At 42.3% G+C, this 24061-nt stretch overlaps 1 protein-coding gene across 2 annotated transcripts in view; it reads left to right on the top strand.

Annotated features, from left to right (window-relative positions):
- Positions 1-6870: 6870 nt before the first annotated feature.
- Positions 6871-24061, top strand: part of EML4 (EMAP like 4) — a 148091-nt gene continuing 130900 nt past the window's right edge. For both annotated transcript variants that reach the window (XM_084828917.1, XM_084828915.1), the window contains exon 1: positions 6871-7220. In XM_084828917.1, coding sequence (XP_084685043.1) covers positions 7154-7220 — 67 coding nt within the window. In that variant the 5' untranslated portion in view covers positions 6871-7153. The remainder of the gene's footprint in view (positions 7221-24061) is intronic.

The raw sequence follows: 24061 nt of genomic DNA on the forward strand, positions 1-24061 counted from the left end.
TGCAAATTTTGGCTGCAAATTGCACAAATTTGCATAATTTCCACAAATTTTGGCTGTAAATTATGTAAATTTCTGCAATTTATAGCCAAAATGTGTACACATTATGCAAATTACAACCGCAGTTTGCAGAAATGGCACCCGTGGGTGCCATGTTGTGGATCCTGGGGAAATGGCAATTTTAGCGGGGGGGGGGATGATTAAGTTCCTGGATTTCAGGAAAAAGCCCATGGCTTGGCTCATAATTACAAGCCGAACCGGGGGTTCCAGGGAAATCCGACAAGCCCAAAAGAGTCCAGATTTCCCCGCGACGGCCATCCCTACTCTTGGCTCAGCTTTTAAATGTGGTGGAACTATAATAATGCCCCCTTTTATTATAAAATAATATGAAAGAATGGGCAGATATGTAAATGATGGAATCCTATGCTACACACAAACAGGGCATCAGTATTCAGATGAATGCTTTGCTAACTTGATGTGTTGGTAAACTTTCAAAACTCAGTAGTACAGATTTAGCGAGCGGACCCCTTTCCCATTTTATTCAGACTGTTCTTTGTTCATTCTTGTACGAACTGTACTCTATTCAATTAAAAGAAGACTTGTTATCCCCAGACACAGAGGTAACATTTGCCATGGTCCTGTTTTACTAAATTTTCTAAGATTGCAACCCGTTTTGCTATTGCTCCCTCATTTGCTAGTGCCGCCTCCCTAACTGAACAGAGAGGTACTTTCTGTCGATTTTTCTCCTGAACTACTTCACCACCTTCTCTGATACAAGAATTTATGGGCAATTGAAAGTCTTACATATAAATACTTACAATTCTATGGCAGCTACTGATAGTTTGATAAAGTCAAGATTCTGAAAGGGAATAGTGGATGCCTGGGTAGAGACAGACTTCTTGAGAGCTGGAAGTGGCTTGAGAGAGGCAGTGCTTCCCATGATGTGGACACATTCTTTGATGAAAACTCCATGCAAAAATTCACCAACATCTATATACATTTCTGTATGCATTTCTCCCAATATACACAATTCTTATGCGGTTCTCCTAGTGTATGCATTTCAATATGCATTTATCCTAGTGCATACATTCTGAGAAATGAGTACAAAAATGTGTACATGAGAAAAGTGTACAAAAATGTGTGTGTGTTCATATGCAATTTTTCCTGAAGTTGCATAACAAAAGTCAGAGAAATGTAAAAATGGAAGGATAATTGTGATCTAGTCCGTGTAGTCAAAGTACGTTAGTTCCTATTAAAATGTGAACTCATCCCCAACATTCACACCATGAGCAGCAATTCCCACTTTCAAACTGCCTTCAAATCCCAGAATATGCTCCTGTCTATCTTCCATTTAAATAGGATTGGAACATGATGATGTAATGAAGCTTAAGCCCTAGCCATATACACAGAATACCACGAGACTCTGTTAAAGAGACAGTGTGAATAAAAACTTCCCAGCAACATATCAGTTCTGAAAACCCTTTTCACAAGGGTCAGCTCTGACTTTAAAATCCAATTGATGCCCTAATAGAGTGAGGAGCTGCAGGATCTGAACATGGCTGCCCCTTATGGGGAACCACTGAACTTTTGGCAGTAGTGTTTCACTAAGTACCTTCAGACTGTGGCCTGACTGTGACCACCCAGGCTGCTATTGGCTTCTTCTTCACATAGGAACACAGGAAGCTGCCTTATACTGAGTCAAACCATATACTCCAGTATTGTTGACACTGACTGGCAGCGACTCTCCAGAGTTTCAGGCAGGACTCCCTCCTAGCCCTACCGGAAGATGCTGAGGATTAAACCCAGGACCTTCTGCATGCAAAACACATGCTCTATCACTGAGCAACAATCCCTCCCACCATAACAGGAAGGAGTGTAAGAGGGTTTCCTGTTCCAGCTGAGTCATGCTCAAGCAATACAGTCTTCCTGAGCTCTGGTGTGCTCCTGTATTCCTGTTTGCTCTTTGGTTCTGACCTCTGGCTAGCTCCTCAGTCCTGCCTTTTGATCCTGACTGCTGGCCTATCCCACGGTGTCTCCTTCCTGGCTCACCTCAGACAGCTCTCTGTGACCAAGCCCTGAACATCAGCTCATAATTTTCAATCCAGGAACGAGTCTGCGGCAGACTTTAATCACATATCAATTAAATTTAATATCTTTATGGTATTTGTACACCTTCCTTCAGCTTAAAACATACCAACACGCACATAAACAATAACACAATACAAATATACAATAAAAAATCAGTGAAGTAGCAACATAGAGGATTTGTAACAATGTAGCATGTTTAAAATATGAATTCTTCAAATGCCTGAAATGTTTAAACTTGGCACGTAAACAATAGTAAAGTAGGTGCCAGGGAACTGTATTGCCCTGATTGTGTTTCCAGCATCCTTTTCTCTGGTCTTTTTGCGGACCTGTCTCAGAACTAGTTCCTGTCTGCCTTGTAGAAATCCTAAAGCATTCACTGTATGGGTGCTATGTTGGCCTGCATGCTCTGCAGCCTCTAAGTTTCACTTCATGGATAATCCTCTGAGAAATTTCCTTGGAGCTGAGCAATCTCCATTTTACATCTTGGAGTTTTAAAACAGATTTTTCGACAGTATCTAATAGTGTGGTGGTGGTGGTGATGGTTTGCACCTTGCCCAAATACGCATTTGATTATTTTTTTTCTTGCAAAGTATTTCCTTAATTTCCTGCTAGTCAGATGCATGACCCAAACCTAGTGGTAATAAGGAGCTAGCCCCTTTCTCGGTGCTATTAACTTTCTGTGAGAAGTTATTTTCTGCTTCCATAGGTGACAATTGATACTTACTGTGGAATATGGCCAATGATTTTTTCTTACAGTACAGGCAGTACAGTGGTTTTTATCTATTGCTAATAGTATACTGGTAAAGCAGCTGCTAATGTGTGGCTGTATTTGCAAAAGAAAGTTACTTTTGCAATGTATATCTTTGCAAATTGCATTTTACAGTTTTTTTCTTCTCTTCATTGTGAACATTTCTCATGATATCGGAAAGGGCCATAGCTCACTGGTAGAAGGTCCCAGGTTCAGTCCCCGGCATCTCCAGGTAACGCTGAGAAAAACATTGGTCTGAAATCCTGGAGAGCCACTGCCCTTTAGCGTGGAGACAATACTGGGCTAGATGAACTATTGGTCTGACTTGGTATAAGGCAGCTTCCTGTGTTCCTATTCATGACTCTAGCCATAGTTTGAAGGCAGCTTCCCCATAACTGTAAGTAGTTTTGCTTATTAAAGGTACATATGTCCTATGTATGAACTTGAGCACGCTCCGGGAGAGAGCGCAGGACAGGAAGGCCTGGCGTGCTATGGTCCATGGGGTCACGAAGAGTCGGACACGACTGAACAACAACAACAACAACAATGTCCTATGTACTAGCTAAAACAGTTCCTCTCAATATCAGTGTGTACGATATCCTCCCCATTCCATTTTACGACTTCATTACAGCTAGGGCTCAGTCCATAACACTATTTTCAGTGAATATTTCTCTCACTATTTAATAACTCCAACCAACCCCAATGCGCATTCCGGAAGACTTCCACAGGAAGCATTCCACAGATAAACAGCTGTGAAGGTAGAAGGCCAGCAGGGGCATGGGCCTCTCCAGAGTATATTTCTATGACTATCTGCCTGTTGAAGAGAAGTCGTGTGATGTGCTTGGTGCCTGAGTGCCTGGCTCAGAAGCAACACATTTGTTTCCTTAAGGTCAAGGTAGCTGACCTGGAGTAGCTGAGAGCTGAGCTACACGTTACATTAATCCTGTAGTGTGTAGCTGAAGCTTATCTTTTGTTTTACTCTAGTGTTAGCATGCATGGCCCTGATTTGGATTGGGACCACTATGCTCCAGGAGGGGAGGATTAATCCTACCCCTGCCACAATGACACTTCATTGGTGTCAACTGAGACTGTTTTTTCTTTTGCTAATCCTCTCCCCCCCCCCCGCGGAGAGGGGGAATTTTGAGAAATAAATGGAGGGTGGAAGAGAGGTGGGTGGAGGAGACATTCAGGGATGTGATAATGGTGTCCCACTCTGAGGGTGACAGCACCTCAGCTGACATGGAGAATGAGCATCTCTGGGAAGAAAAGAGATCTGAGGCATCAATCTGAGGAGGAGGGAAATGATCCCTTAGAACAGACCTATTGCTCAAGGGATAGACAGAAACATGTATGTGTGCAGGGGGGAAAGGGATGGGCTGTACTTGAAACAGAATGGAACTGGACTGCTGCCGCTTATCATTTCTCCTGTGGCCCTTTGGTGTCTTTGAGTGGCTATCTTGTTCTACTCTATGCTTGTGTCCTGTTTCTACTCTGGCCACATTTGCAGGCTCAAAACATTTTCACCCCCATCCCTTAGGGATAATTCTTCCTGAATGGGGTGCTCCCCAGCTCCTGTCAACTTTCCCCAGGGATCAGATTAAAAGTTGCCCTGCTACCTTTTTGGATTCCAGCAGGCTTTAATCCCAAACACACTCTCATCGCAGAAACTTGCTACTGTCATGATAGATGCAGAAAGTGTGTTATTTTAGTTAGATGTACTTAAGTTTAGTTACAGTTGGGCATGGGAATGAAGGGCTTCTGCCAAGGGCTTCATGGGAAAACTTTGGTTTTGGGTAGGGATGGACGAATCTGTCAAAGTTGGTTTCTCTCAGTTTCTCGTTTTTTCCAGTCTCAAGTTTGGTTTGTCCTGATCTTTGAGATTTTTTTAAAGTTCACATTAAAATTCGTAAGTATTATTGCGAACTTTTCCCCTAATGCATGCATTTGCAAGCAATTTTCCAAATACAATGCATTTTCTTATTATTTTCCCTAATATACAAATCGTGGTATGCAGTTTTGATTGGCGAACTCCATTGCAAAATTCGGAGAAGTGCAAATTTCAAAGGATAACTTATTTTTGGTTTACATAGTGGTTCAAAAATATGAAATTAGGTGAGTTCACATTAAAAATTCAAACAGAATGAATTTTATCCCCCATCCCTAATTTTTTTTTTTCAGGAGTAATTTTACAGGTGGTATCATGCAGGTGTTCTGGAAGGTAGCTCTAAATGTTGTCCTCACTTGAACTCTGTTCAATGAATTCATTGCAGCCAATTGTTGTAATTCAGTGACTCCCAGTAAGCTGTGATGGGGAACATAAATGGGCTGCACTGGAGTGCAGTCACAACCCAAGGCTTTTAAAATGTATAGTTCTCTGTGAGAACTTAGAACGCTGTTGCAGTATTATTGCACAACAGTATCAAAGTATTATATTATTCATGCATATTTATGAATGTAAAAATGTTATCAAAATTAAATGTGATGGTGAGCTCAGTGTCAGCTCAGATTTGCCTCCACTGCCCTTTCCTCTGTGTAGGGTACCTTTCCCTTTGTTTGAAAACCCTTGCATTTTTAAGTCCGTGTGCTTGGAGAGATGTAAATTACTCCTAACATATGAAAGAGATGTTGGGGGCGGAGAGCACTCCGCACAGTAAGATTGCTTTGTTTTGACATTTATCTTGCTGTGATCGTTCTGCCAGTTGGCTTTAGGCACGGCTACCAAAAAGAGTGAACACATGTTGCATTCATTAACTTTCCTCTGGCTCTGCTCAATTTTACAAGTCAGACAAAAGCATGATCATATTAAATGGACTGTAGTGCAGTTGTAATATGAGTTCCCACACACTTAATGAAATGATAATATTGAGAAAGCTGTATTCCCCCCACCTCCCCAATTGAAGATACTGTGCCTTTCTCATTATCAAGTATATAACTTCAAAACGCTGCAATAGGAGATCTATCATTGTCTGTCTCAGTCTTATTTGTATCCTGTCCTTTTTCCAAGATGCTCAAGACAGTGTACATGGGGTGATCTCTTATTATACTCACAACAACCGTGTGAGGTAGGTTAGGGTGAGACCGTGTGACAGGCCAAAGTTTAACCAGTATGCTTCATTATGGCTAAGCAGGGACTTGAAGTTAGCTTTCTTGCATCTGGTTCCAATGTTCTACTCATCCACACTAGATGTAAAATCATGACCTTAATGTGGTTTCATTCTACCAGTGTCTCATAGTTTTGTGTATTGTTTTCTATATGATAGCAAGTCCAATCAGATTGCATATATTCATCTTTTCCTTTATGTTTTACTCCATCCTTCTTTTAGAAAAGACATGGCAACGTTTTTATTTTTTATGTGCATTTCAGAGAATGCACTGCTGGCTTCTTTTGGTGTATCTTCAGTGTTTCCTTCCTATTTATCCTTGTATTTATTTTTTTAATCTTCCCCCTCCCTCTGATTATTCTAGAATACCATACATCTTATAAATCAAATTATGAGCTGTCTGACCTATTTTGCCTTAAACGCTCAGCAAACAAAGGGACCAATGCTTCATCTCCTTATTGATGTCACAGGAATGGCAATTTGCTACTACATTTGCCATTGCTTTGTATAAAGTTTGCTTTGTATAAAGTTTGCACAGTCTTTCTGAGAAGACCATGCCTGCAGCATAGTCTGATTTGAAGAAGAGAGAGCTCAACATTCTGGGATCCAAATTAAATCTTAGTTTCTTTCGATTTAAACAAAAGGCAGTCTAGATTACGTTTAAACTTTTGTGCCCCAGTTGATTTGGCATGCCAGTTTAATAAAAATCCTATAGATGCCTTAAGTCTTCTTATTTTTTAGCACAGAAAGCGAACTTGTAGCACTTGGTAAGTGCTTTAATTCCTAGTTTATACTGTATGACAGATGATTGTGTAGTGTCTGTGCTAGTAAGTGCCATTAGTGTATTTATGACGTCTAGGATTTTAGCCACTCCCTACAACAGTCTCAAATTCCCCCCCCCATGTATCCCACCCCCTTCTGCCTCTCTCTCTCTTTCTCTTTCTCTCTCTCTCTTTCATATACACACACTCACTCAAAGGCAGAAGCTCTTCTCTGTAGAGTTCCTGGGCTCAGAAGGAGGGAAGCATATTGTTAAAGACTTCTTACTTGTGCTGTGCATAAGCGCTTTTGTGGTGGGCCATCTGGATTGGCAGGATTTCCTCAGAATTCAAAATATGTTGTCTGATTTGGAGAACTGGGGATTGCTGTAAAACTCTGGGAAGGCAGCAGGAAATGTAGACAGAATTGGTCTGCAGTGCTCGTAACGGAGGTGGCAAGAATGGAAGACGCCTTGCCTTGTCTTGCTTCGGTTTGCAGTTCCTCAGCACTTATGAACTTCTGCGCCGGTAAAGTATAGCTTCCTTTCTCGTTAGTTGGTAACGCCTCTGCAACCTCTCCAATTCTTTACTAACCCCAGGGGGAAAAGGTTCCCCACCACCACCTCTGTTTTTAAAAACTAGTCTTTGAACCGTGCTATAGCACCCTCCACAAATGCATAAGTTAGAAGCAAAATAATTACCTCACTGCAGCCCCCGAGTTTACTCATTTCACAGATCAGATTTGTGGAACCTTAAAGGAAATCTGTTTTTACCTATTGTTGCCTATCATGCACATTGCAAAGCTGAGCCCAAACACGATTTCATTCAGTATGGCTACTCTTGTAGCATGAAAAATCCCCTCCCATTGAGAAAAATTAGACTGTTGTAAGTTTAGAATGAAAAACCTGTTGTATTGCAGATCTAAAAATTTCACTGAGCTTAAACAGGACTCTAATTTCTATATTTCTGTGAAAGAAGCTTCAGTTAGACTAACTTTTAGTAAAAGGTTGAACCTCTAGGGGGAAGTTTTGGATTGCATAGGGGGCCCTCAGGAAGTAGTACCGTAAAACATCTATGCACAGTAAGACATTATGTATGCTGCAGTCTCACACATTTACAGCATGGTTTGTATTTCTGCACAGCATGTGATATTTTCCAGACCAGTTTATTCCTGGCTTTCTTTTTATTGTTAATCGACAATTACTGAAGTATCTCAGCATGGGTATGTTTGCATATATCATTATCAGTGGCTTGATCTGTGTGTATATACGAGAAAGCTAGCTAGAGAGATCTTGCTCCATCATAGAGTTTTTATGGTAGTTTTAAAAAAACACACATATTCAGCTAAGATTACAGAGCCAAAACAAAATGTGGGAGAGTTCCAAATGCAATCCTGTTTTACAAACACACCCAAAGATAAGCGAGCATTTATTCATCTTGCTGATTTGCCGAGATCACTTTTGGAATGAATGCATACATGTGGATAAAGCGAGGGGAAACTTTAGAGCACTAAGATGAAGAGAAAATGACTTCTGCAGAAAGATATAAAATGTTAAAATAGAAACTGCTTCATACACTAAGGAGAGCTATCTTTCCACACTTACTTTTATTGGTAGGAAAAAAGCTGCTTTATTATAAATTCCCTAAGTAATGTTCAATACCTTTATCTGTTGCAAAAAACCCAATGTGCTAAATGTAGGATACCACAGAATGCAACACTAAGGTGTTGAAAACCCGGGGTGGGGGTAGTTGGAAATTGGGGGTGGGGAATCTTTAGAATGAGTGTTGATTTCAGAATAAAGTACTGCCCTGCAGAATACAATGTGTTCTTTTGGATTATGCGAATACATAGCAGCAGGGGAGGGTGGGGAGAGAGAGACACCTTTTTATTTCTGCTGAGTGCCACCTTTGGGTGCAGTCCCAAATCCCATTAATACTAATGGCTCTGGGTTGCATTTGCGGGCTTTGATTACAAATTTTAAAGAGCTATTCATTTTTTTAAAACAAACAAACATACAACCCAAATACAGTTCAGTAGGTTTGGGGGAATGCTTGGTTAAATTCTGATGTGGGGCTCAAATAGCACATTCCACGTGGTGCTGCCTGGTCCTTGTTGTAAATAGCTGTACTTACAAGTAGGCAGGGGAGTTAGTTCCAGTTCAGATTCCACTGTGACTGAAGGGTATTTTACTTTTTATTCATATTTATATCCCGCCTCACTGTGTCGTTCCCATTCACCCCAGTAATGTTTTTGATAACTGGTTCAATTTCATTTCACAGGTGATGCAACTTAAGGGTCTTAATTTATCAGCCATAGACCAGCGATAGATATGATGAAGGATACTTTAAATAGAAATAACTAGAATAGCTAATAGTAAATTTGTAACATTTTTAAAAATTGGAATTGCTTAAAGTAAGTTGTACACTTAAACAGACATTCATCATTTTAAGAGGACAAAGTACAGAAACCCTATGCAAACACAGATGTGCACAGGAAATGTGTACAATTGCTCCCAGGCTTTAATTGTACATGCCCGTGATTAATTCTTATTGGGGTTCTAAAGCAAGAAGGAGGAGAGCCCGCAATAAGGAACACTAAATGGATCAATAGGACCACAATATGGCAAAAATATGTACCTACATTTGTAATATATATCAAACATGTTCTTGTCTTGAGTTCTCTTTTTGCCACATTGTGGGTCTATTGATCCGTTTGGTGTTCATTCTTATTCGGGGACAGTGAGCATATATCACCGTTCATTTTTAATCGGAACACTTAAAAAGCAACAACACTTAACTTTAAACTGGTCACCTGAACTTGTTTTAAGGTTCTCTTCCGGATCAGGTTGAATAGACATTCACATAAGGTTCAGGTTCTGTGGTTGCTCGGGAAAAGCTACATTTTGTTTTGTTTTGTTTAGGTGCAGTAAGTATGTTTAATGCTACAATCGCTACTAGCATGAAAGAAATATGGGCCATTTCCTATCACACATTTTTTCACTTAACCCGATAGTATCAGGACACCAAAAGGTCATTTGCGGATCATTATTGAGTAAAATCAGTTCGTCGGGCTGAATCACATGAGTAATGCAAGATCAAAGAGTATTGCAATCTGACCTTTAATTTTCATTACAATCTGAAAAATTTCAGATGAAACTGGTGACAGCAAAAATCTAATTTCATACAATCTACCCTTATAGGCTTACTATAGACAGATGCTTCTACTGGACAATCTTCTAATGATGATGATGACTGTGTGAAAGCTACTGTCAAAACCATCCACATCTTATACCAGGCAGCGTGAATCTGCCTTTATGTGTCCCTATTAGAGGAGAGTGATATTTGCACCAGATATGATATGGAACCAAGATTTCTTCACCGTAGGGCAACTTTTTTTGCCACCTAAAGATGGTTGGAGGTGTCATTGAGAACTCTAAATAATACTGCCTCTGGTAACTTGCATAGACCCTGAGAGCGCAGGGGGGCAATGTTGCATAGTAAGTATCAGCAAATAAGCGGATACTTCCTAACAGGTTTTTCCTGATTGTTTGAGTGAGTGACTTATTTTCCCCCTCCCCCACTTGAGACTTTTGCTTTCATCAGGATCTGCTTTATTCATTTTTAAGGATTCACATGCTACCCTTCAATAACAATATTTTCAGGGAAGCTTACAAACAACGCAACAAAATTCAAAGAATAATACATTGTAAAATAACAATGAAATCAATAAATGGCAAATAAATGCAGCATAGAACAGCATAGATAAAACTGAGAGTGAAAAGGCCTGGGAAGCTGTCCTGGCTTCCACAATTGGGGCATCAACATGCTCCCCACATCACATGGTGGGGGCAGGACCTCTGAAGATGAGATTTTTTACCCTTACATTTTTGTCCTTTTTGTCTTTTGACCCTTAAAGGCAGCCCCAAAATAATTTAAAATAAATAAATGATTTGGGTTTTTTTAATTTTTTAAATTTAATTTATTTAAAATATTTATAGGCTTTCTTTCAGGGCAGGAGCCCCCCAAAGCAGTGTACACCATTAAAATCCATATTATAAAATTCATAATAAAAAAACACAATGTGATTATAAAAGCAGCAAAAGTTCCACAAAACAACAAAAATCAGCATAAGACAGTACCTACAACACAACTGCAGCTATTATCAAGTTTGATAAAAGATAATAGGGGAAGGCCAAAGTAAAGAAGTAAATCTTCAGGGCCAAAAAACCCCAACCTTCCTTCAGATCTTTGTTTTAAAAATTAAGCAAATATTTACCGTGTGATTTCAGGTTTGTTCATTATAAGTGAGGAGATGCATTACCATAGCAAATAATTTTGCAAATTGTGGTTTGCATTGTGTAGTAAGCAATGAAGATAAGTTGTTATAACCCCCTTTCTCCAGGCTTGCATGGATCAGGACCCAAATCTTTACATTGAAGGCACTCTCAAAATGTTGTTCGTTCCTGATTTGCATCTCCCTTTTCAGGTAACTGATACTGCAGAGCATGTCTTGCCTTTTCCAGCTGTGCCCAGAATAACCTAGACTATGTCAGCACTGTGCAAAATGATGAGGAAAGCCCTGCCTATAAGTCCGAACAAGTGATGTTTTGGTTGAGAAGCATGAACCAGAGAACACAATAAGTAGCATGCTGAGGTTCTTCTTTTGGTGAGAGTGTGTGGCCTTTTCTGTTTTAGTGTGGTTTCCAAGGTCACTTATGTATGGTATTTGACTACAGATCGAGCATAAGGGAAGTAATTTCATGAACGAACGTCATTTTTGCATTAAACTAAATATGAAGAGATTACTTACATAGGAATTACGGCTCTCCTCTCACACTACTTGTTATACAACAGGTAACCTCTGGGTAAACTTTACAAACACCTACAATTTTTTGGTAAGATCAACGAGATGGCATTAGCTAATGTTTTAGAGTAGCAGTCATAATTGCGTTGGCGACGTCAGTCATCTATCATGTGCGGTTTGTGCTCCCCCTTTCTAATGACCCTAATAATTCATCCTAACTAAAAGCAAGGAGGCTGATCACCACCCTGCTTCAGTCTTTTCCTGTATTGAGAACTAAAGCTATATTCATTTTAGGAAATAGTCATTCTATAGTAAATTGGTTCTTAGTGAGCCTTGCCAAGCCAAGTAAGTGCCTAGGCTATACTCCCTATATATATTAAGGGACACTACATTGTATGGAAACTTCCCGTGTTCCCGGTTTGGCACCACAGTGCTAAGCCAGAAAAAAAGTTTGTGGTTGTGCATGGTTTTTCATAGCAACATTACTTCATCTACATTACTTTGCCAACATTACTTCTTGCACCATAGAGAAACTGAAGAAGCACATCTGATTCCTGTCTACAATGCCTTATGCCAGCCTCCCTCCAACCTGGTGCCCTCCAGATTTGTGGGACAACAATTCCTATAACTCACAGGCAGCAGTGACCATGCTAGCTGGGAATGATGGAGGTGTAGTCCAATGTATCTGGAGGCTATCAGCTTAGGGAAGGTTGCCTTATGCAAATATTTCCTTACCACTGATTCACACATGCAACAGAATTGGTTGGTGCATTATTTCCACCACCCTGCAGATGCAGATCATCTGCAATATATATACAAAAGAGGGCACCGATTTGGATAAAATTCACATATGCTAATGTATATGTTTAGATGCACATTTAGAAATTATTGTTATTATTTAAATAGAAATACAGTATAGGAAGTGGAAGACTGTGGAAGTATGGAAGACTGTGACCAGGTGACCTGTCTGCCTTGCTCTGTCTGCCATCCAGATGCTGTTGATGGGCAACTTCATGGCCCAGCTCTTCCTTCTGCTGTTTTTTTATCTTTAAACCGGACTTGGACGGAACTTCAAATAGAGGATGCCTTCAAAACAGAGGGCAGCCCTTCTGGCAGCCCTTCAAATAGAGGTCTGTCCTCTGTAAAAGAGGACACTTGGAAATCCTAATTGTTTTGCAGAGCTGCCGCTGCTGCTAATATCAGCAGGTTAGTGGCAAGAAAACCAAAGCAAAATGGGTGGGAGGGGGTAGCACAGATTCAAAGGTTTCTTGGGCATGGATCGAAGGAAGCAAAAAGCTTGTGAAAATGTTGAGGATAGCTACACCCACCCAAACACTAATCAAGACAAGTTGTAGGTTGTGCAGCCATACATCACTGCATTGCCTGGGTGGAGTTTATATTATCTTTCCTGGCCCAACCTAGCTTTGTACCCTGGCAACTGTATCTCCTTATTCTAATTTATTGCCAGAAGATCTATCCAGAAGACCCTGCCCACTCCTTTTATAAAAAGGCAGTGGCTTGGTCGGGCTGAACATAGATCTCTTACAGGAAGATAATTGTGAAACCCACCCCCTTTTTATCAGTTGAAAAGTGCTTTTCAACCTCACAAAATATCCCGTCAAATCAGAGAGTGGTGTGGGATGGCTGAACTTCAGGTCTCCGATATCTGATGACAGATTTTCATCTTACCTTTACCCATGTATAAAAGAGCCTTTGAACATTTGCCTGGTTGCCATAGGTGACAAGGAATTACATACAGGTGAATGTGTGGAATTATATGTGGACAGGTGAGCATACTGGCAAAGCAGGGACTCCATCCAGAGCAGAGCATCCAACATCGAAACCAACCAGGCTATTAGACAAAGGAAGCCCCCTGTACCACACCCAGCATAGAAATGTAGCTCTCCATCTCTCCTCTTTTGTTGTTGTTCAGTCGTTCAGTCGTGTCCGACTCTTCGTGACCCCATAGACCATAGCACGCCAGGCCTTCCCGTCCTGCGCTCTCTCCCGGAGCATGCTCAAGTTCATATTCATTGCATCGGTGATGCTATCTAGCCATCTCATCCTCTGCCGTCCCCTTCTCCTTTTGCCTTCAGTCTTTCCCAGCATCAGGGTCTTTTCCAGAGAGTTTTCTCTTCGCATTAGGTGGCCAAAATATTTGAGCTTCAGCTTCAGTATCTGTCCTTCCAATGAGCACTCAGGGTTGATTTCCTTTAGGATGGACTGATTTGACCTCCTTGCAGTCCAGGGGACTCGCAAGAGTCTTCTCCAGCACCACAGTTCGAAAGCATCAATTCTTCCGCGCTCAGCCTTCCTTATAGTCCAGCTCTCACAGCCATACATTACTACTGGGAAAACCATAGCGTTGATTAGACAGACCTTTGTCGGCAAGGTGATGTCTCTGCTTCTTACTATGCTGTCTAGGTCTGCCATAGTTTTCCTCCCAAGGAGCAAGCGTCTTTTAATTTCATGGCTACAGTCACCGTCTGCGGTGATCTTGGAGCCCAAGAAAGTAAAATCTGTCACTGCTTCCATTTCTTCCCCTTCTATATGCCAGGAAGTGATAGGGCCAGATGACATGATCTTAGTTTTTTTAATGTTGAGTATCAAACCAGCTTTTGCACTCTCCTCTTTCACCCTCAACAAGAGGCTCTTGAGATCCTCTTCGCTTTCTGCGAAGGGTGGTATCGTCTGCATATCGGAGGTTGTTGATAATTCTCCCAGCAATCTTAATTCCGACCTCTGATTCATCCAACCCGGCATTTCTCATGATGTACTCTGCATATAAGTTAGCCCCCATTAGGTTAGTAACATTTTTTTCAGGCTAGTAACTTTGAGGGGTTATTTTTTTTACAAGGTTGATATAAAATGCATGCTCACTGCAGTAAGTGTCAGCGGTGCGTGCATATAAAATTAGGCACATTTCCCTTTAAAATAAAAAATTGAGGTGGCAACCTGAACTTTCCCCAGGAGGTATGCACCTGATTTTTCAAATCAGACCTGAACAGGGCATGGATATGCATGCCAGGTTGCAAATAGTGAAAATAAGCCCTGACGTCAGTTGCAGTAGCAAGGCCTGGGAAAGGAAGATTTTATTGAGTGTACTCATATTAGGGTTGATATAAATGTAGCCCATGAAATTATTCTCCACCTGGTATCAGTTATTCTCCATCTGGTAGTAGTTAGTCCACATAAACAAAGCCTTGCATGACATCCTGTATGCAAACAAAGGTAATGTGTAAAACATAATTTATAAATAGTACAGTCATGCAAATGGCCCTGTACATAGAACCTCTCTAAACATACCAAGTATATGATGTGGGACTAAATTAAAACTCTGCATGGTATAATGGGAGCAGAAATCCTGGGCTTTTCTGAAGTTCAGGGCACTGAATTGCATTTGCAGCTGTGTTTTTGTTTGATGTTGTCACCCTTCCCCAACCTGCTGTGTGTAAACATAATCAAAGACTTTGAATATGGTTTCCCAGGCAAAAAAGATTGTACAGGTGGTGGTTCTTATGGGGGTTTTGTTTGTTTCTTTAAAAAGCATAGGGGTATCAAAACACATCTAGCACCATGTGGAGTAGAGAACTGAAAGATTTGGAGAGATTTAAAAAATATTGTCAAAGCGCAGCTTTTTGGAACCTGAAACCCAAGAGTGGCTTGTCTTTTCAAATGCTATTATGGTAGCGTTGGTGTAGCCAGATGCAGAAGCTTTGCCATTTTAGGGGATTTCCAAAGGCCACCGTTTATTAGATTTCTAGAGTCTTGATTCTTGCTTGAATGTTAGTTCTCCTATGCAATCAATTTTCGGTTCATTAAATAGGATGTCACTATGTCCACAATGTGGATGACAAGTTTACAGGTTGGGGATAGAGTAGAGATCAAGGGAGAATGATATCAAACGCCACTTTACCCACAACCATCGGGGAACCTGTACACACAATATAAGAGAGTGCACACTTAGCACTAAACGGACGTGGCATGCTTCAATTCTGGGGTATTTAAAGGAATGCTCGCTTCCGGCCAATCATGTGTGCCCAATGGGATATTCAGGAGAGGCCATATTCTATTTTCCTCTGCTCTCAGGGGTGCCGTTGGTGGGAGCGCAGGACAGGGACTTCTCAATGGCGGCATGTGGAACTCTTTCTCCTGAGAAGTTCATCTACTCTTTCCCTTATTCATTTTTTATTGGTTTTCATTATTCATATGCCTTCAGTATTGATTAACTCTCTCTCTCTCTCTCTCTCTCACACACACACACACACACACACACACACACAGAGTGAGTTCTTTGATTTTAAAGCTGCTGTTTGGTTGTCTTGCTGATCATGTTTTCTCCACTGCTCAAATGTTTTATTATTTCCCTCTTATAGATTCTTTTCTTGTCTTTTTTTCTCTGAGCCTCTTTGAGGGACACTTTTGCACTGGCAAAGCTGCTTATAACTTTGGCATAAATAACATTGTGATGTAGCCACAATATGCATATGACTGGTCCACGTATTTTTATTTTTTAGAACGAAATATTTACAGGTTTGGCCACATGTGTGGACTGCCTCGTATGTGCCTGCCTGCTTTTTAGTTTATAGAATCCTTGAGTGGATAAGTCCTAAGTATATGATGTGGTACCAAAATGTGCTTTGTTTGAACTTGGCAATCCCCAGTTTTGTTTTATCAATATGCGTTCCGGGAGAGTTATGGAGAATGTTCCCGGGAGAGTTGAGAAGCTGTTAATTTTACCTCTTGACTTTCCTTCTATTTCGTCAAAGAATTGAGAAATTTGAATGGAGTGGGCACCTTGCAATGAATGAGACTAACTAATAGCTTAGCACAGTTGTTTTCAAGAACTTAAAAAGGATTTTAAGTTCTGAGCATGCAAGAACTTGAAATATTTCACCTCGTCTTGGTGTAATGTAACCTACTTAGTTTTCTGGTCTAAACGTGACATCTAATCTTCTAAAACTGCCATAAAAATGAAACCACAAAGCTAAAACACAGCGATGGAGGGGCAGAGCGGGTGAAATTCCACTAGCAGATTCCTCCAAGTCTGGTTAAAACCTTTGCAAATCATAATGTACTTTACTGGAAGCAAATAGGCAGCCAGTGCAAACAAAGACTGGAGGGATATGACTTCTTTTTCAAACTCCAGTCAATAGACAAGCAACTGCATATTGCACTCATTGAAGCTTCCAGTCGATTTTCAGGAGCATAGTGGAGGTCACCAATATATGGAGAAGGGTTTAAAGATCAAGATCTGAGAGAAGGAGATGTGACTGGTTTATCAACTGAACCTGGTAAAAGACACTCTGGTTTGCTACCACTAATGCTGAATCCAGCACCTGTGAATTCAGGGTCCAAAAGGATCCCCAGACTATGTTTTGGATCCTTCAGGGGGAGTATAATCTCCAGCCCAATACTTCTAGACCTGCAAACTGTCTTCTCAGGATTCAGTTTCCATTTATTGGTCCTCATCTGGCCCATAACAGTACTCGAGCACTCATTCAAGAAATCCAACTGCTGTTCCTAGATCTTATCAAAGTAAGAAATAGAGTAGGATGTCATCAGCATGCTGCTTACACCTCAATCTTGGTGATTGCTTAGGAAGCGCAAGGCCATATTTTTGTCTGTAGTATGACTTTTTCTGAAACTTCTTTCAGAAAGGCTTCCCATGTCAGAGTTAATGCCTCCTGTCTTTGGCCCTGTCATAGAAGTCATGAATATTTCTATATGGACATAAGAAGAGCCATGCTGGATCAGACCAAGGGTTCATCTAGTCCAGAATTCTGTTCACACAGTGGCCAACCAGCTGTTGACTGGGAACCCACAAGCAGGGCATGAGCGCAACAGCACCCTCCCACCCATGTTCCCCAGCAACTGGTGTAAATAGGCTCACTGCCTCTGGTACTGGAGGTAGCACATAGCCAGCAGGACTGGTAGCCATTGATAGCCTTTTCCTCCAGGAATTTCCCCCTTTAAAGCCGTCCAAATTCGTGGCCATCACTACATCCTATGGTAGCGAATTTCATAGTTTAACTCTGTGCTGTATGAAGAAGGACTTCCTTTTATCTGTCCTGAATCTCCCACCAATCAGCTTCATAGGATGATACTAGGTTCTAGTATTTTGAGAGAGGGAGAAAAATGTCTCCCTATCCACATTCTACACACCATGCATAATTTTGTACACCTCTATCATGTCTCTCCTTATCCTTTTTTCCAAGCTGAACAATCCCAGCTGTTGTAACCTTCTCTCATAGGGGAGATGCTCCAGCCCCTTCGTCATTTTAGTTGCCCTTTTCTGCACTTTTTTTCTGCCCTACAATATCTTTTTTTTAGGTGTGGTGACCAGAACTGTACACAGTATTCCAAGTGTGGCTGCACCATAGATTTTTATGAGGGGCAGTATGATATTGGCAGTTTTATTCCCAATTCCTTTTCTAATTATGCCAGACATGGAGTTTGCCTTTTTTACAGCAGCTGCACACTGGGTTGACATCTTAATTGAGCTGTCCACCACAACCCCAAGATCTCTTTCCTGGCCAGTCACCACTAGCTCAGATCCCATCAGGCTATACTTGAAGTTGGGATTTTTTGCCCCAATGTGCATCACTTTACACTTACATACATTGAACCACACTGCCATTTAGATGCCCATTCTCAGTTGCTGTCCCAGTTTGGAGAGATCCTTTTGGAGCTCTTCACAATCCCTTTTTGTTTTAACCACCCTAAATAATTTGGTGTCATCCGCAAGCTTGGCCACTTCACTGCTCACTCCTAATTCCAAATTATTTATGAACAGGTTGAAAAGCATTGGTCCTAATACAGATCCCTGTGGAACTCCACTATTTCCTTCCCTCCATTGGGAGAATTTACCATTTATTCCTACTCTCTGCTTTCTGTTCTTTAACCAGCTACTGATCCATAAGAGGACCTGTCCTCTTATTCCATGACTTCTTGCTGTTCAAAAGCCCCCAAACTTGTAGGCTTCTGAGATTCCTATGCCCTGTCAATCTCCTTTATTTTCACTAGCTGGACTTTTCAGCCTGTTTAGTGAGGGTGCTTCAGGGTGGGAAGGAAGGAGGCTGAGGGAGGCTCAGGATAATTTGTATCCTGGCCTCTCTGGTCTTCTCCTCTCTCCACCCACCAGAATGGCCCCTTTTCCCTCTCTCCAGAGTCAATTTTCCAACCTTGGAGAGGCAGCTAGCATGGTTCTCTCTGTGCTGGCTGCAAGGGGCCAGGAGTCCGATCTCCAACTCACTCTTCCAAGGTCGGAGCACTGTGTCCAACCTCAGAAGTGGTTTTCCAAGCCATCCTACAGCCCCTGGGGTGCTCGCCTAGAGACTATAAGATTGCTCTGTTAATTGAATAAAACTTGCCTATAGAACAGTACAGACAGCAAAGCTGTATACTACTTCCCTGCCCACATCTTATTTATTTCAGTGAGATGTTAACATCCTGGCATCCTTTCAATGCTAATTTTCTTAATCAGTGACAATTTTAAAGAAGACATCAACTTTGAGTTCAACTAAAGAAGTTTATCGAAATTCATTTTCTTATGATCTGACTTGTCCTTATTATAGCAGGATTTCTTGGCGGTACTACCTTGGATGAGAAGCAGGGGTGTTCCCTGTTATTTATCTTTTGAAATTTTGCTGTTGAGCAGTCTGCTTCTGTGTACACGGCTCCCAATTGAATAGGGACTGCAATGTGCAGTGAGGGATGTTTAACCCTTCCCTCTTCAGCTGTGAACCCCCCCACACACCAAAATCAAGACCTCCCACATAGCAGTTGGAAAGGAAAGGTTCCTCCTGTGCATTGCTGACTTCTAGAGGGACGCCGCTTTCGCTGGCGTTTTCATGGCAGACTATAGCAGGGTGGTTTGCAATTGCCTTCCCCAGTCGTGACTACCTTTCCCCCAGCAAGCTGGGTACTCATTTTACTGACCTCGGAAGGATGGAAGGCTGAGTCGACCTGAGATGGCTCCCTGGGACCCAGCTTCCGCTGGGATCGAACTCAGGTCGTGGGGAGAGTTTTGGTTGCAATACTGCCACTTACCACTCTGCGCCACACGAGGCTCACATAGCAGTTACTGATACTAAAAAAAGAAGAGGAAAACCTATTAGCACTAAAAAGTTCCATTGAAATGAATGAGAGCTGCACAAGAGCATGGTGGTGCAGTTTTGCATTGTTCCGCATACCTATATCCTTGGCCAGACTCTGTTGCATGCAAGTTTGCAGCCTCTAGTTCAGCCTTCCCCAACTTGGCGCCCTCCACCCAGATGGTTGTTTTGGACTACAGCTCCCATCAGCCACAACCAGCATGGCTCTCAGGGTGATGGGAGTTGTAGTCTGTAGTATCTGCATAGTGCCAGGTTGGGGAAGGCTGCTCTAATTTGATGAGCTTGTGATGTGATTTGAGCCGGTTCATGCCTTATCCCAGTGGCATGGATTGTCAGGGTGGACACTGAGCCCATAGAATCCCAGAGTAGTTCTGATTCGGAGGAAGAGCAGTCACTCCTGGGAGAGGAGCGCGCCCCTTTTTCCCAGGGCCCGCAGCTGACAGAGATTCCTCCCACCCACATTCCTAGATTAGAAAGCAGTCCAGGGAGTGACCCAGCACTGATAGCAGACTGGTTGGATGCGCAGCGCAGACGCAGAGAGCGGCGCCAAATGGAGAGCGCAGAAAGGAGGCATAGCGCCCGGTTGGCGCTCAAAGAACGGTTGCGCCCAGAGGATCCAAGGGAAAAGGGGAGGGATTCTCCCTAGTCCTTATATTCAGGGGTCTGCCAGTAATTGCTTTTCAAACGGGGACCAACTGTTCCAACTTAGGGCATAGGGATACTGCTGCTCAGATCTAGTTGCTACCTGTAGAGTTGTAAGTTGTAAAAGAAGAATAAAGCATTGAAAAGAATCCCTTCATCTGCGTCTGGACTTGGCTACTGGATTAGACTGAGAGAGCCCTCCAAGGAGCCCTTGACATGGATGGTGCTAGGAACTTAAACTTCTGGCAATCTCTCCACACAGTTATCTGCACCTGTGATGTGGTTGTTCAGGTTGATTCTAACCCAGATGTGTGACAGTACAAAACTGCAAGCAGCAGCTTAGTTTAGGGGTAATTTCTGCCTCCTTTTTTCTTTTTTGGGGGAAGCTTCTACAGCCGCTCTTTTCACTAAGTAATTTTTATTTTGTACATGTCACAAGATATAAAGATCCTATTTGAAAACCGTAAGACAAACATGTGCTTCACATCAGTGTAATCTGGTGTTGGGGAAGAAGCTACTTTTAAGTTTGAAGTAAACCAGTTTAAAGCTCTACCCTTGCATATTTCAATGAGTTGGGATAACTAGTACTTGCAAACTAACATCAGTGACAGAATAAAATAAACCGAGTCCAAAAATGAAGAGTCAGGCTGGCTCTGTGTTAGATTATCCAGCATAATTACTTAAATATTTTTTTCTGTTTTGTCTTCGAAATAATGTTCCTAAATTGATCAGGAAATGATGGGTTTAAATAGCACAACTTTCCTTCTGGGCAGAAATGTACCAGAGGCCACGCCACAAACAAAAAAAATGTACACGAGATTGTTGTTGGAATAAGCAAGGAATATTTAATAAGCTTGTGAAAGCACTTTCCATACTGTTTTGAATCAAACTCTTTCTAGCTGTACTTGGAATTCACGTTGTTTATAACAATGGATCTGTCACAGATAACTTGCTCTGTGTGCACGTAGGTCAAACGTATGTTTAAATGGTAACTTGATTTAAGCAGATACAGGATACAGTTGCTTAGATAGGCATGGAGCTGCAGTTTGCAGTGATAGACTTGATTTGCTGAGCAATATGCAAAGTTCACCCACTTCCCCATGTCTTTCTAGCTTCATGCTGAGCCTACACTGAGCCTGAACTGAAGCTGAACCTACACTTTTTGTTTATACGCACACTTTCCCCCTACCTAGTGGTCCTTCTCGATATAGAACTATGCATTCCAAATTTGGGTTTAGTCTAAGTATCTGGTTGAGGTTTTGTGCAACTTCTCAGGCCTCTGTTAGAACAAGGCTGCAAGAACTCCTACGTTTCTACAGGACTTTCCTCCTAACTGTAAGTTTTTTAAGTATTCCCCTCCTTGGATTTTGCTGTCTTTGCTGTGCTGTTGTTTTGACTTCAGCTGATGATTTGTGAATTTAAATGATGACCTTAGTGAAATAAATAAATAACTAAATGTGTAGCACTTGCCTTTTCCTCACACTTGATTCACTCGTGCTTCACTTTGTCACTGGCATTCCTTCTTGTGCTCATTGAGCACTGCAAATGCCCTAGCCCTAGTGATCCCTCCACTGTGTTTAGCATGAAGGTCTGAAAGTAGATTTAAAGTGTGATCAGCTGAAAGCACGTAGATTTCTCCCTGCAATCAGGAACCCTGAAGGCCAAAACAGACATTGCTTGAAAGATTTGGCTATCAGCTATGTCTTTTTTTTTTTAACTCTAGAGTAGGTGCAAGGGGCCCCTTCATGGATCATCACTGCCTTGTTGTGGTGAAGGGGCTTGCGTAACTCAGTGAAGCCATAAGCTATGCCGTGCAGGGCCACCCAAGACGGACAGGTCATGGTGGAGAGTTCTGACAAAATGTGGTCCACTGGAGAAGGAAATGGCAACCCACTCCAGTATTCTTGCCAAGAAAACCCCATGGAACGTATCACAAGGCTAAAAGATACGATGCCGGAAGATGAGCCCTTCAGGTCGGAAGGTGTCCAATATACTACCAGGGAAGAGCAGAGGGAATTTCCAAGTAGCGTCAGAAAGAGTGAAGCGGCTGGGCCAAAGCCGAAAGGACACTCAGCTGTGGATGTGTCTGGTGGTGAAAAGAAAGTCCGATGCTGTAAGGAACAATATTGTTTAGGAACTTGGAAAGGAGGTGGTCAAACATGAGATGGCAAGATTGAACATCGATATCTTGGGAATCAGCAAACTAAGATGGACAAGCATGGGCGAATTTAATTCAGGTGACCATTATATCTACTACTGTGGGCAAGAATCCCTTAGAAGAAATGGAGTAGCACTCATAGTCAACAAAAGGGTGGGAAAAGCAGTACTGGGGTACATTCTCAAAAATGATAGAATGATCTCAGTACGAATCCAAGGCAAACCATTCAACATCACAGTAATTCAAGTGTATGCCCCAACCACTGATGCCGAAGAAGCTGAGGTTGATCGGTTCTATGAAGACCTACAACACCTTCTAGAACTAACACCAAAAAAAGATGTCCTCTTCATCATAGGGGATTGGAATGCTAAAGTAAGAAGTCAAGAAATCACCGGGATAACAGGCAAGCATGGCCTTGGTGTACAAAATGAAGCAGGACAAAGGCTAATAGAGTTTTGCCAAGAGAACACGCTGATCATAGCAAACACTCTTTTCCAACAGCACAAGAGGCGACTCTACACATGGACATCACCAGATGGTCAATATTGAAATCAGATTGATTACGTCCTTTGCAGCCAAAGATGGAGAATAGGGATGGGGGAGAATTTCTCCCCGAAACTTCGGGGGGCCGAGCGCCAACGCATTCGGTCCTCCGAAGGTTGTTCGGGGAGAAATTCTCCGCCCCCGCCCCCCCCCGGGATGGGACTTACTTTTCACGAATGTCCCTCCCAGCGGCGGGTCCCGGCGGCGGTTCGACAGGTCTTCGTCAGGGGCGGGGGCGGCAGCTGGTCTTCCGACCGGCTGCTGCTGCCGCCATTACAAGAAAAGTAAAAAAAAAACAAAACGCCCCTGTGATAGGCTACGTAACGATTAACGTAGCCTATCATGGCTAGATTTGCAAAGTCAGCCGTGATAGGTTACGTTAATCGTCACGTAGCCTATCACGGGTGACTTTAAAAAAAAAAAAGCGCGTACGGCTAATGGCGGCCCCCATAGGGAGCCGCCATTCGCGTTCCTTATTTGGTCGCTGTAGTCTACGTAAAGATTACGTAGACTACAGCGAAAATAAGGGCAACGCTATTTGCGTTGCCCTTATTTTCACTGTAGTCTACGTAAATCTTTACGTAGACTACAGGGACCAAGTAAGGAACGCGAATGGCGGCTCCCTATGGGGGCCGCCATTTGCGTACGTGCTTTTTTTTTTTTCAAAGTCACCCGTGATAGGCTACGTGACGATTAACGTAGCCTGTCACGGCTGACTTTGCAGATCTAGCCGTGATAGGCTACGTTAATCGTTACGTAGCCTATCACAGGGGCGTTTTTTTCTTTTGAAGTTCGCGGCCGGGGAGACGGGGCGCTTCTCCCCGGCCTGAATTTCGGCCGGGCAAGGCGGGAAGCCTCCCCCCCCCGGCCTGAACTTTGGGGGGAGCAGCGAAGCGCCTCCCCCCCACCACGAAGCAAGCTGCGAGACCAGGTAAGTGACTTTCGTGCATCCCTAATGGAGAAGCTCTATACAGTCAGTAAAAACAAGACCTGGAGCTGACTGTGGCTCAGTTCATGAGCTTCTTGTTGCAAAATTTTGGCTTAAATTGAAGAACATAGGGAAAACCACTAAACCATTCAGGTGTGAGCTAAATCATATCCCTGA

Source organism: Heloderma suspectum, chromosome 1 (assembly GCF_057233095.1).
Source record: "Heloderma suspectum isolate Gila_16-S chromosome 1, 16-S_ref, whole genome shotgun sequence".
In the NCBI taxonomy this organism is placed as follows: domain Eukaryota; kingdom Metazoa; phylum Chordata; class Lepidosauria; order Squamata; family Helodermatidae; genus Heloderma; species Heloderma suspectum.